The sequence below is a fragment of the Neodiprion pinetum genome, chromosome 2 (genome assembly GCF_021155775.2).
Source record: "Neodiprion pinetum isolate iyNeoPine1 chromosome 2, iyNeoPine1.2, whole genome shotgun sequence".
Lineage (NCBI taxonomy): Eukaryota > Metazoa > Arthropoda > Insecta > Hymenoptera > Diprionidae > Neodiprion > Neodiprion pinetum.
In genome coordinates this window covers 42,004,789-42,018,330 of record NC_060233.1, presented here as the reverse complement: position 1 = coordinate 42,018,330, position 13,542 = coordinate 42,004,789, and the positions used below count along the sequence as shown (strand labels likewise).

Below are 13,542 nucleotides of genomic sequence, written 5' to 3'. Positions count from 1 at the left end.
GAAAAAAAAAAGTACATTATTTTTTAGTGTGATAAGAAAATAGTCCTAGTCAGTAATGTTGTATCTTTAATAAACAAAGGAAGAAAAATGCGTAAAAATACATACAAAATATATACATATATATACCTATATATAACTATATAGGTATATGTATTTCTTGCCAAACTCTGTAAAGCGGCTCAATTTTGAAGGTATATTAGATCAGCGAACGTGATTCAATGGAACTACGTATTGGGAAGAAGATGAAAATTATAAAAAATAGAGATATGAAATGTGACACTACGTTTGGATTTTAGAAAGTAAGAGTAATAACAGGCATAATAATAGAATTATGAAAATGATTTGAACCTTGCTAAGACTGTCGTAATAGTAAATGGGATCAATTCAATATTCTCTTGAATAAATGAATTAACGATTGCACTCAATTTAGAATCCCGTATGATTTTTATTTATCTTAATTGTTGTTTTTTTTTTTTCACTAATTACCGTCAACATGAGCGAGTTAATTGATATAATTGTAATTCGAATAAAGATAACAATAATAATTAAATTTAAGATTGTTGAATTCTAAAATCTAAATACATCGTAGCCTATTATATAGCGTTTGTTGATAAAATTTGTTGTAACTGTTCGTCAATTCGCACCGAAATATTCAATCCAAGTATTGAACGATCCGAATTTCGGCAATCCGAGGAATTTTATACACATATTATCAATTCTTTGAAACAAGTACAATTCCATTTGAGATCTATGAAACCGGTTTTCGTTTACGAATTATTTTAGATACGAAAATATATTTGCATATAATATATATTTAAAAAATTTAATAAATAATATAATTTATAGAAATAATTGTTCTGTAGTTCCTGCATTTATTAAAAGCGTACTGTTGCAATTTTGGCCTACTCGTAGCAAACGTGTCATACTAAACCTTCGACACACATTACATATATCGACATTAGGAAATACAGAGTATCAAACACAGGTGAAATTAAAGATTTAACTACATACCTGACTTGTATGTACAAAATACTGTCGACTGTTTTGATTCTCTGTGATGACATTAAAAATCGATTACAATTTATGCAATTTTTCTTTTCTCTTCTTTTTTTTTTTGTTCAACAAGAGGTCTACACTTAAGAATAAACATAGAGGCTATCCGAGCGTAACAAGATTAAGATTTGTAACACTTTTTTATGTGTGGAGAAAAATACAATATTAAACGTAAGAGTAATTCATTATTTGATCCATTTACAATCAAACGGTTTTTGTTTATTATTATTATTATTATTATTATTATTATTGTCTCTTAAGTGCGATAATCCAAACTTTATTCCTACTATTGTAATGATACACAAGTACTGTAAGAGAAGAAATAAAATACGAATTACTACGTCATTGTATAAAAATGTTCTTGTTTTATCTCCGTAAAATGGTATAATATTATTTTTGCACTCATTTATTTTGTTTTCGTTTCTTTGGCTCTAAGGGCAAATTCTCGAGCGAAACATGGCAATACTCATGTCTTTCGCGCCTATCATGTCCAACTCCAGCTTTCTAACTGTCTAAGTATACATGTGTAACTCAGTAAAGATCATTTTACCCTTTCAGGGCGATATTTGAATCAGGAAACACACTTCATCGTAAAAAAAGTTATGTACTAAATAGCGAATGGGAGTGATAATGGCTTAGTTATTAATTGATTCGACCTGAGAATCTAGGAAATGTGAAATGGATTGTGTTCAGGTGAAAACAAAAAGTTTGAATTGCAATACTTCTCTGGTCTCCTACATACGATCAGAAATTTGTACTAAATAGCGTATTTGAAAATTGAAACGGTTAAAGTGATAAAGAGAAATGAAACTAAAATGGTGTAGTATTTTTGAATTACCGAATATGATTCCTAAATTCACGGTTGGTGGAAAAGATACATAAAACTCATTTCTGCAACTTGTCCAGAGCCCAAACGTCATCTACAGTCGTTGCATTGAGCGGATAAAAAAGTTCACCCGAAAAACAAGAAGAATTCTTAGAATTTAGATTTGATTCGTTGCTCGAAGCGTATCGAGACTGCGCTTTATCGATTTCTCTGGCAAAATTACGTCGGAATAGTGCAAGAAAGAGATTATTCCAGCACTTTTCGAAATCGCGAAAATTTTCGCCAAAAATGCAACGGGCCTTATTTTTTTCTTCATTTTTGGAGCCAAAAATTTATGGTCTCAGATTCGACTTGTATGACTATTTCCTGACTAATTGGACCCCCAGGAACTCAGAAAACGCAGCGAAAGGAGCGTGGGATCAACGGTGAAGAAGTTACGAAGGAAAAAGCACTTGCTGAAAAATGTCGAAAACAGAAGTTCTGGTTTTTAGGCTCTAACTTTTGATCCGTTGCTCGCAGCGTATCAGGACTGCGCTTAATCGATTCCTCTCGCAAAATTACGTCGGAATGGTGCAAGAAAGAATTTATTCTAGCACTTTTCAAAATCGCGAAAATTTTCGCCAAAAATGCAAAGGGGTTAGCCTTACTTTTTTCTTCATTTTTTGAGCCAAAAATTTATGGTCTCAGATTCGACTTGCATGACTATTTCCTGACGTAGTGGACCCCCAGGAACTCAGAAAACGCAGCGAAAGGAGCGTGGGATCAACGGTGAAGAAGTTACGAAGGAAAAAGCACTTGCTGAAAAATGTCGAAAACAGAAGTTCTGGTTTTTAGGCTCTAACTTTTGATCCGTTGCTCGCAGCGTATTGAGACTGCGCTCAATCGATTTCTCTGGCAAAATTACGTCGGAATAGTGCAAGAAAGAATTCATTCCAGCACTTTTCAAAATCGCGAAAATTTTCGCCAAAAATGCAAAGGGGTTAGCCTTACTTTTTTTTTTATTTTTGGAGCCAAAAATTTATGGTCTCAGATTCGACTTGTATGACTATTTCCTGACTAATTGGACCCCCAGGAACTCAGAAAACGCAGCGAAAGGAGCGTGGGATCAACGGTGAAGAAGTTACGGAGGAAAAAGCACCTGCTGAAAAATGTCGAAAACAGAAGTTCTGGTTTTTAGGCTCTAACTTTTGATCCGTTGCTCGCAGCGTATCAGGACTGTGCTTAATCGATTCCTCTCGCAAAATTACGTCGGAATGGTGCAAGAAAGAATTTATTCCAGCACTTTTCAAAATCGCGAAAATTTTCGCTAAAAATGCAAAGGGGTTAGCCTTACTTTTTTCTTCATTTTTGGAGCCAAAAATTTGTGGTCTCAGATTCGACTTGTATGACTATTTCCTGACGTAGTGGACCCCCAGGAACTCAGAAAACGCAGCGAAAGGAGCGTGGGATCAACGGTGAAGAAGTTACGAAGGAAAAAGCACTTGCTGAAAAGTGGCGAAAACAGAAGTTCTGGTTTTTCGGCTCTAACTTTTGATCCGTTGCTCGCAGCGTATCAGGACTGCGCTTAATCGATTCCTCTCGCAAAATTACGTCGGAATGGTGCAAAAAAGAATTTATTCTAGCACTTTTCAAAATCGCGAAAATTTTCGCCAAAAATGCAAAGGGGTTAGCCTTACTTTTTTCTTCATTTTTGGAGCCAAAAATTTATGGTCTCAGATTCGACTTGCATGACTATTTCCTGACGTAGTGGACCCCCAGGAACTCAGAAAACGCAGCGAAAGGAGCGTGGGATCAACGGTGAAGAAGTTACGAAGGAAAAAGCACTTGCTGAAAAATGTCGAAAACAGAAGTTCTGGTTTTTAGGCTCTAACTTTTGATCCGTTGCTCGCAGCGTATTGAGACTGCGCTCAATCGATTTCTCTGGCAAAATTACGTCGGAATAGTGCAAGAAAGAATTCATTCCAGCACTTTTCAAAATCGCGAAAATTTTCGCCAAAAATGCAAAGGGGTTAGCCTTACTTTTTTTTTTATTTTTGGAGCCAAAAATTTGTGCTCTCAGATTCGGCTTGTATGACTATTTCCTGACTAATTGGACTCCCAGGAACTCAGAAAACGCAGCGAAAAGAGCGTGGGACCAACAGGGAAGAAGTTACGAAGGAAAAAGCACCTGCTGAAAAATGTCGAAAACACAGCTTCTGGTTTTTCGGCTGTAACTTTTGATCCGCTGCTCGCAGCGTATCGAGACTGCGCCCAATCGATTTCTCTCGCAAAATCGCGTCGGAATAGTGCCGGGATGAATCTATTCCAGCACTTTTTAAAATCGCGAAAATTTTCGCCAAAAATGCAAAGGGGTTAGCCTTACTTTTTTCTTCATTTTTGGAGCCAAAAATTTATGGTCTCAGATTCGACTTGTATGACTATTTCCTGACGTAGTGGACCCCCAGGAACTCAGAAAACGCAGCCAAAGGAGCGTGGGATCAACGGTGAAGAAGTTACGAAGGAAAAAGCACTTGCTGAAAAGTGTCGAAAACAGAAGTTCTGGTTTTTAGGCTCCAACTTTTGATCCGTTGCTCGCAGCGTATCAGGACTGCGCTGAATCGATTCCTCTCGCAAAATTACGTTGGAATGGTGCAAGAAAGAATTTATTCCAGCACTTTTCAAAATCGCGAAAATTTTCGCTAAAAATGCAAAGGGGTTAGCCTTACTTTTTTCTTCATTTTTGGAGCCAAAAATTTGTGGTCTCAGATTCGACTTGTATAACTATTTCCTGACGTAGTGGACCCCCAGGAACTCAGAAAACGCAGCGAAAGGAGCGTGGGATCAACGGTGAAGAAGTTACGAAGGAAAAAGCACTTGCTGAAAAGTGTCGAAAACAGAAGTTCTGGTTTTTCGGCTCTAACTTTTGATCCGTTGCTCGCAGCGTATCAGGACTGCGCTCAATCGATTCCTCTCGCAAAATTACGTCGGAATGGTGCAAGAAAGAATTTATTCTAGCACTTTTCAAAATCGCGAAAATTTTCGCCAAAAATACAAAGGGGTCACTTTTTCAGCAAAAAATCGGTTGCTTCGCAATTCATTTGCATGTCCGTGTTCCAATCAATTGTACACCCAGGAACGCCGAAAATACACCAGAAATACCGTAGAAACAACAGCAGAAAAAGGGCATAAAGGATACAGGGAAATTCATTAATTTATTGATTTTAGTACAGGTTACATGCAGTAGTAAAATTCCAATATTATTCATATCGTATTCTTTAGAGGTATGTACATTGCACACGTGTATAGCTCAGAACATGAACTTTACAACATATACCTCATATCCATATAACCATTCACGCATTCTGCTCAAAGCAACTTATATTGTACTTCTCTTTCCTCATATTCTCTGTGTCTTTAACTTTATAATAACTACTATTAGGCAACCTGTTGAAGTACCGTACACTGTCACGCGAACACTTGTATTAGAATTAAGGCACATTGAATAAACTGTAACTGAACTGAAACAAAAACTTTGTCACTGTGAATTTATTATTTTCCTTTCCCATCCATCTGAAAACTCGGTAGGAATCGGATGCTTTTGGCTGCAATTCTGGATTTCTTGCGCGCAGCGTATTTGGACCGCGCCCAAACGATTCCTTTCGCAAAATTACGTCGAAATAATGCATTCAAGAATCGATTCCAACATCATTCAGAATCGTCAAAATCACGGCATCCAGAACATCGTAGGACCCACAGCTAAGGAGTCGGACGTGCATATTCTCACTGCATGCTAGTGAGGCCTGTGTGTTTTTTCACGTGCATATTATTTTGTGTTATCATTTTTGATCCTCCATCATGCGTTTCGACTTATCTCATCTGACATAAGACGATTCAATAGCTTGCAGAATAAATGCTTTGTATCGAGCATTAGAATAGATATGAATTATGTGTCAGTTGTGGAAGCAGGTATCACGAAGAAATTAAACACGTTGTATTTCCGATGGTTATCCGATGTACTTTGTTCGTTATTCAAGAATGTCGCAGCGCTGCAATGCCGTCCAAACGACTCCTTGTATTGTAATCCTCCCGCATTCAAGGAGTTAGTCATAAGTACAGTTTCAGCGAACGCTTCAATATGCAGTTTCATGTCATTAAACCAGAGTGCACCTATCCAGAGATCCTTAACCTAACTCATCCTTTCTCATAATAGCTACAACTATTTCACGTTTAATTTTTGTTGTTGCACTTCCGAGAATTAGGCGACGAATTCGTGTTGCTGAGTCCAATCGGATGGAGCCCACGAAACGAGGTTCACTCGTCGTGTACCAATATAGCGAAGAGATCGAAAGTATGTGCAGAGTTACCTGAAACAAGATCTAAAATTAGTGCTTTCTATTCAAAACAAATTTCGAATTATCAGTAAAAATTGTTGATCATACAAGTGCCCCCCTCCCGCACACACGCACGCACGTACATACCTATATATACGATCGTGCACACTAATACGATTTACACGTCCAAACTGTATTTTTCTGAATTTTTTCTACTCGTCCGAACTGGCCTCGAAATCAACATACGCCTACGCACGGAGCATAAAATACCCAGAATCGCGTGTAACGGAGGCCTCGCGACAGGGAGGGAAGGGGTAACCCTAAGGAGAGTGGGAAACGCCGGACGTCGAGACGCCCGATCAAGTCGTGCCGGTACCTCTGAAGACGTCGCACCTTGAGGAATACCCTGAAAATTAACTTAGGTACGATTTCTGTCTAGGCTGCCCCTCTAGCGTCTACTTCTACTCCCACTTCTGATCCTATTCCTACTCCTACTTCTACTCCTGATCCTACTACTACTCCTACTGTTACTACTTCTACTCCTATTCCTACTCCGAGTCCTATTCCTACTACTACTCCTACTTCTACTCCTACTTCTACTCCTATTTCTACATCTTTCTCTGATCCTACTCCTAGTCCTACTCCTGATCCTACTGCTAATCCTACTCCTGACCCTATTCCTACTCCTACTTCTACTCCTGATCTACTACTCCTACTGTTACTACTTCTACTCCTATTCCTACTCCGAATCCTATTCCTACTACTTCTCCTACTTCTACCCCTACTTCTACTCCTATTTCTACATCTTTCTCTGATCCTACTCCTACTCCTACTCCTGATCCTACTGCTAATCCTACTCCTGATCCTATTCCTACTCCTACTTCTACTCCCGATCCCACTTCTGATCCTACTCATACTCCTACTCCTACTCCTGATTCTATTCCTGATCTTACTCCTACTCCTCCTTCTGATCCTACTCCTATTCCTACTCCTGATACTGATCCTTCTTCATCAAATATTATAAAAATGTTAAACTCACCGAGCACAAATCCTCATCCTCCTTGTCCACCTTGTTCTCCTCGTCCAGCTCGACTACCTCCAACCACCACCAACGACCACCGCTGACCACCTCGGGTTATACCTCGAATACTAATAAATATTACAAGTATTAGATCTCATCAAAAATATTGTGTAAGGATTAATGTAATTTTTTTAAGGTCACATTTTACCCAGAAGTTTATGAGAAAATTATGAAAAATTATTGGAATTTTACTAGCGCATTGATAGCTAATGAATTTGGGCTTGCACGAAAAATGAATTGAAATAATTTATTGTGAACATGACAGGTTTAACCAGAATTACGGAAAATTAGTCCTGAAGGTCGAACGTTACCAGGTCAAGGACCGGGACAGCCAGAACTACGGAGCGCTTCTCCTGGATGTCAAGATCCATCAGGTGGAGGACCTGGACAGATAGAACTACGGAAAATTAGTCCTGAAGTCGAGTAACATCAGGTGGAGGATCTCAACAGCCAAATCTACGGAAAATTAGTCCTGAAGGTCGAACGTTACCAGGTCAAGGACCTGGACCACTAGAACCACGGAGCGCTTGTCTTGGAACTCGCGTTGCATCAGGAAGCGGACCCGGAGCGCAGGATCCAGGAGGTAGAGAACCCGGAACTCGAAATCTGCGGAGCGCGATTCTCATACGTCCTCTCTACTGCGCGGTTGTTACCAGACTGAGGAATTCGGCTAGCTGATTCTCGTCTATATAGATCGATGACGTCAAGGGAAAAAAAATTCTAAAATTCTGAAACTGATTGCATCGAGTTGAATAACACGATCGATTTGCTGTTAACTGTGTTGCTTCACCCGTTTCCAAGATCACGAATTTACACATCTAAACTCCTGGAGTCTTTGGAGATTTTTCGAATTTTAAATTGCATCAGTTGGAATCGAGGTTTGGGTAATATTCAGAGTGCAGGCTTTCGATGTTTTTCATATTTTTCGTATAATTCCGCAAACAAAAACACGTTTCCCACATATCAGTGGTAATATCTAACGTTGATAATTTTTCTTAAAGATAAGCAATGGATCATGGGGTACAGAAGACTCCAAGTTTTCGGATGATTTTGCAACCAATCGTTTACTTATTCTTGACATCTATACCAAATTCCAAAGCCACGTATCTGTACTTTTTGGGTTGACACACTTTTCACTTAACAATAATAAAATTCTATCACGCGTACTTGTAACACTAAATATTCCAAAAAAGATCTTTTTATATGGTAAGGGTGATCCCCAAGGATTGCTTTCCAAAAGAGGCAGGCGATACGTTTAATGCAATAGTCAAACCTTTATAAATCCGTGCAAAGAAATTCTCGGGTTATCTTCTTGTTATGTACTACAGTGCAAAGTGTAACTATATTCATTTCAATTTCCTTCGATGCGGAATAACAGATTATAACTACGTGTTCCGGCAAAGTAGCGATGTAACGATTCAAATCAAAGTATTACCTCGCGCTCACTACAGTTTCATTTCAATCGCTATTTCAAGTCGTACTTATACATGTACGCATACTCGCGTGCAGTTTTTACTTTCCCATTTTTATCTACGTATTTTCTCGCCTTTGTAAAATATAGATAGTTGTTGGTTATGAAGAACTTCATTTACCGATGTGGTTAGTTATTTGGTTGATAATACGTGAAACTGCTATTTCCCCCAAGTCTAAAAATAGTCAGCTGCGATGGCGTATTGCGCATGCGTTATTAGAAAGAGAGAAAGAGAACTTTGTTATCTGCTCGTAGCGTGATTTCGGACATTTTTATTCTATACCAGTGCTGTTGCAGGCGGTCTGTAGGTTCATCGAGATTCACTCGTTCGCAAAGAGGTTAATTCGGTCGTCCAGTGTCCGGTGCCATCGACCACCTTATCATTGTTAAATGTAACAGTGATCGTAATTTTATTCGAATATCGCCAGATTAATGTGAGTAAAGTACCACAGAATTTCAATTAATTATATGGGCACCCTTAGTCGAATAGCGGGAAATTACATTCTTGCTTCATTCGTAGAGTAAACCTTGTACTTAACCTAACCGGGCTGAGTATACAGTTTTGCTATTTGGTATCCTTTCCTGAAATATTTACCGTACACCAAGTTGAAGTTGACTTTGTATTTACAACGATTTTATGATAGCACTGAAAAATGAGTTACCACCGGGGAGGTGGTAACAAGCCAAAGGGCTTTGGCTTCGCCGGATTTCAGATGGCTGGAACCAAGAGAAGCGGAGTCAACATTCCGCCACCTCCGAACAACTCGACTCTCAGTAAACAGGGCTATCATACAATGAATTCTATAACCGAGAACGCTCTATCTGCAAACTGGGGGATACCTAAAAAGCGAAGCAAAACTGAGGAAGAGTAAGTGTTGTTCAGTCGGTAGTTACTATTATTATTGAAGTTTCCCAGATAGGATTTAGTTTAAAAAGTAAGTCGATTATAAAATCAATTTACATAATCAGATATTTTGAGGATGATGACGATGCGCCGACTTCCTCATTGGAATATATCCCTGCGCCTGGTTCTCCGACCTACGAACTTATGAAGAAAGACAATCGAAAACAAGAAAGTGACAGTGACGAGGATCCACTCGACGCGTTTATGGCTGGAATCGACGCTGAAGTTAAAAAGAATACATTTGAAGCTGAGCTGGCTGAAGAGATGAGAATGGAAGACAAATCCAAGGGAATCAGAACTGACATCGATGATGAAGACGACGAGGAGAGTTACTACAAGTAATATTTTATTTATAAAAAAGCATACGACGTCTTCCATTCACTAAAAATTCAATATTGTAAACAATCACAAGAAAGTTCAAAGTGGTGTGATAAAAATGAATGCATTTCGTTTTTCAGATATATGGAAGAAAACCCTACAGCAGGGCTTCAGCAAGATGACTCGGATCAGGAGATTGAGTATGACGAAGATGGGAACCCAATACCACCACCAAAAAAGAAGGACATTGATCCCTTGCCTCCGATTGATCACAGTGAAATAAACTACGAACCATTTGAAAAGAATTTCTATAACGTACACGAGGAGATTGCAAATTTAAACAAGCAGCAAGTCGAGGACTTACGGCAGACCTTGGGAATCAAAGTGACCGGTCCTTCTGCGCCCAATCCAGTCACCAGCTTTGCACATTTCGGATTCGACGATGCTTTGATAAAGTTGATTAGAAAAAACGAGTACACTCAGCCGACTCCCATTCAGGCACAAGCGATACCTGCTGCTCTGAGTGGCCGGGATTTGATAGGAATTGCTAAAACTGGTAGTGGAAAAACAGCGGCGTTTATTTGGCCGATGTTGGTGCACATTATGGATCAGCAAGAACTAAAGCCAGGCGATGGGCCAATCGGTCTGATATTAGCGCCAACCAGAGAATTATCACAGCAGGTAAAATTTGTAGCAACGATAATTTCACGTCAGTTGTAGAAAATGACAAATTATAAACTTTAATAATTACCTCGAAAATTATCTTCTTGCAGATATATCAAGAGGCTAAGAAATTTGGCAAGGTATATAACATACAAGTATGCTGTTGCTACGGAGGTGGCAGTAAATGGGAGCAAAGCAAAGCCTTGGAAGGAGGTGCGGAGATAGTCGTTGCTACTCCTGGTCGAATGATCGATTTGGTCAAGATGAAGGCTACCAATTTGGCCAGAGTCTCGTTTCTCGTGCTTGACGAAGCTGACAGAATGTTTGACATGGGTTTTGGTGAGTGAGCAGCCAAGCGATATCCTTTACATTCAAACATCAAAAGTCATTACTGTTCTGTACAAACAAACTCATTTTTATCACATACAATGTTCAGAACCACAGGTAAGGTCGATTTGCAACCATGTCAGACCAGACAGACAAACGCTACTGTTCAGTGCGACTTTTAAGAAGAGGGTTGAAAAACTGGCACGTGACGTGCTCACGGATCCTATAAGGATTGTCCAAGGAGATGTAGGAGAAGCTAACACAGACGTGACGCAACACGTTGTCATGTTCAACAGTAATCCTGCTGCCAAATGGTCTTGGCTACTGCATAATATTGTTGAATTTCTCAGCGCTGGTAGTTTACTCATATTTGTAACTAAAAAGGTGCGGAATATTATAATAAACCAACGAGAATCAGTTACGGCAAATAAACACAGGCTACGATCTTTGAGCGTTTTTCAATTTTTGATCTTAGCTAAACGCTGAGGAGGTCTCGAACAATCTAAAATTGAAGGAATTCGATGTTCTCCTGTTGCACGGTGATATGGACCAGATCGAACGGAACAAAGTTATCACTGCTTTCAAGAAACAAGAAATAAGTATACTTGTCGCTACCGATGTCGCAGGTAAGCTACATCTGTGACAGAAATAACGATATTGAAATTTACTATTCAAAGAAATCTCTCAACTGATTTTGCAATTCCCCCTGATTTTTTACGTCGAGATACCTTTTATGAGAACAAGGCAGACGTGTGGTCTGAAGTTTTTCTATATGGTATATTTATCGCAATACTCTTAACTTCAGCTCGCGGCTTGGATATCCCTCACATAAAAACGGTACTGAATTACGATGTGGCGCGCGACATAGACACGCACACACACAGGATAGGAAGGACAGGTCGAGCAGGAGAAAAGGGAACAGCGTTCACTCTGGTCACTGACAAAGATAAAGAATTCGCTGGTCATTTAGTGAGAAATTTAGAGGGAGCGAATCAAGATGTACCGAAAGGTCTGCTCGATCTGGCCTTGCAAAGTGCCTGGTTCCGAAAATCGAGATTTAAAGGTGGAAAAGGCAAAAGCTTGAACGTCGGTGGTGCAGGACTCGGGTTCAGAGGTCGAGTGTCCGATGGAACAAACAGTGGACAGGTTTGTTGCAAACACGTAATTGTAAGTACACGTTTGTACACCGTTAATTCACCTTCAATTCTACAGAGTGGCGGATCCTCGAATCTGGCATCGAAGGACATCAGCGAAGTAGTCAAAAAATTGGAGAGACATGGACCGGGAAGCGATCGACTCTCGGCGATGAAAGCTGCCTTCAAAAGCCAGTACAACACTCAGGTATGATCTTATATTGTAATCGCTGCCACTTGCCGAACCGTTCGAAAATTATTTAATTATTTGTTTGTTTTTTGTTATAGTTCCGTGCGTCTTCGGATCACACGTGGGAGCAAACGATTCAGCCAGCATCCGTCGTGATGCCCCCGCCTCCGCCAATGCTACCCTCTTCTTCACCTCCTACGTCAGCCGCCGGTCTCAGCGAGCAGTCGGAGGGCCAGGAATATCAGAATTCTAACTCTGCGGCAACGGGAGAGAGGCGGAGGGTCAGAAAGAGTCGATGGGAGTGAGTCGGATTAAAATTGCTGCCAAGCCATATCAGTGAGCCCAAATCTACGATTATTCTATCATCGCAAATACACCGACTGCAAAGCCTGTTTTGTTTTATATTATTATAATGAAAATAAATCCTCATTTTACCAATTCTGTGCGAGTCGTGTGCCAATTTGATCCTTAGGTTCCTGTTTAATCATATTTATTGATATACGAAAGATAAAGTTGATTCAACGATCATACATCTTTTACATTAGTTTGTCCTCTGCACGAGTTACATAATTTTCTATTTCCAACAACGATCAGATTTATAGGAAAGGGTTCACAGCATCCAGTAAATGGTCTTTTAGCTTGTTTCGCATTCACCCAAAACTCCTAGCATGATCAATTTACACTCAAGATACAAATGCGATCCGCTATAAGATGATTTAGGGCTCCGCTGTGATCCGCAATATTTATGTATTTGCCAGAGAAACAATAGAATTAGGCAAGATGTACTTCTCAATGGTCAAATTTATACTGCTTGTATTGCAACATATAGTGCTAATCGCAGATTACTAGTTATCTAGTACATCATATTATTTCCGATACAATAATGAGTCGTTACTAGATTTATCTCTATTTTTAATATAAAACTGCAAACATAAAAAAAAAAAAATGTCTAACCGAGGAGTCAACTACTGTCCAATTACGGAGCAACAACTGTCTAACTATACTTGTTCTAATCTTTATCTCAACATCTCCTGTGAACTTTTGTGGCAATGTATAGAAAGAATAAGGTCATCAGCGGTTAACTCCTCGCAAAAAATTATAAAAAAATTAATATATGTATAATCGTTACGAAAACGTAATGAATATTTGCTTTATCGATCTACAATACATACTGTATGCAGAGAATATGATATTATGTATTCCGTTTCGTATACCCAAGAAATGAAAATGAAAAATGAAAGAAACGCGCTACTTTATACCCATGTT

General features: G+C 39.2%; 1 protein-coding gene and 1 long non-coding RNA gene across 3 annotated transcripts; one reads left to right on the top strand and one right to left on the bottom strand.

Annotated features, from left to right (window-relative positions):
- Window positions 1–5,133: 5,133 nt before the first annotated feature.
- LOC138190407 (uncharacterized) lies at window positions 5,134–8,143 on the bottom strand. Its single transcript, XR_011176306.1, has 3 exons — window positions 7,582–8,143; window positions 7,229–7,338; window positions 5,134–6,222 (listed from the first exon to the last, which is right to left on the bottom strand). It is a non-coding gene; the product is annotated as an uncharacterized lncRNA (long non-coding RNA).
- Window positions 8,144–9,011: 868 nt separating this feature from the next.
- On the top strand, window positions 9,012–13,358 carry LOC124213369 (ATP-dependent RNA helicase DDX42). 2 transcript variants are annotated; one of them, XM_046614664.2, is made up of 10 exons: window positions 9,012–9,175; window positions 9,386–9,609; window positions 9,711–9,983; window positions 10,104–10,644; window positions 10,737–10,965; window positions 11,063–11,337; window positions 11,429–11,579; window positions 11,759–12,099; window positions 12,166–12,294; window positions 12,375–13,358. In XM_046614664.2, the coding sequence occupies exons 2-10, from the start codon at window positions 9,395–9,397 to the stop codon at window positions 12,579–12,581; spliced, it is 2,361 nt and encodes a 786-aa protein (XP_046470620.1). In that variant the 5' UTR covers window positions 9,012–9,175; window positions 9,386–9,394; the 3' UTR covers window positions 12,582–13,358. The 2 variants fall into 2 exon arrangements, with proteins under 2 accessions (XP_046470620.1, XP_068989376.1); XM_069133275.1 differs by lacking the exon at window positions 9,012–9,175 and having other exon boundaries at window positions 9,469–9,609; window positions 9,721–9,983.
- Window positions 13,359–13,542: the final 184 nt, after the last annotated feature.

Bases quoted from the DNA above. Each gene is read 5' to 3' on its own strand.
- LOC124213369 (XM_046614664.2), top strand. From the start codon at position 9,395: ATGAGTTACCACCGGGGAGGTGGTAACAAGCCAAAGGGCTTTGGCTTC. The intron at 9,984-10,103 runs GTAATATTTTAT...TTCGTTTTTCAG, and splicing joins GACGAGGAGAGTTACTACAA to ATATATGGAAGAAAACCCTA. The intron at 12,100-12,165 runs GTTTGTTGCAAA...TCAATTCTACAG, and splicing joins ATGGAACAAACAGTGGACAG to AGTGGCGGATCCTCGAATCT.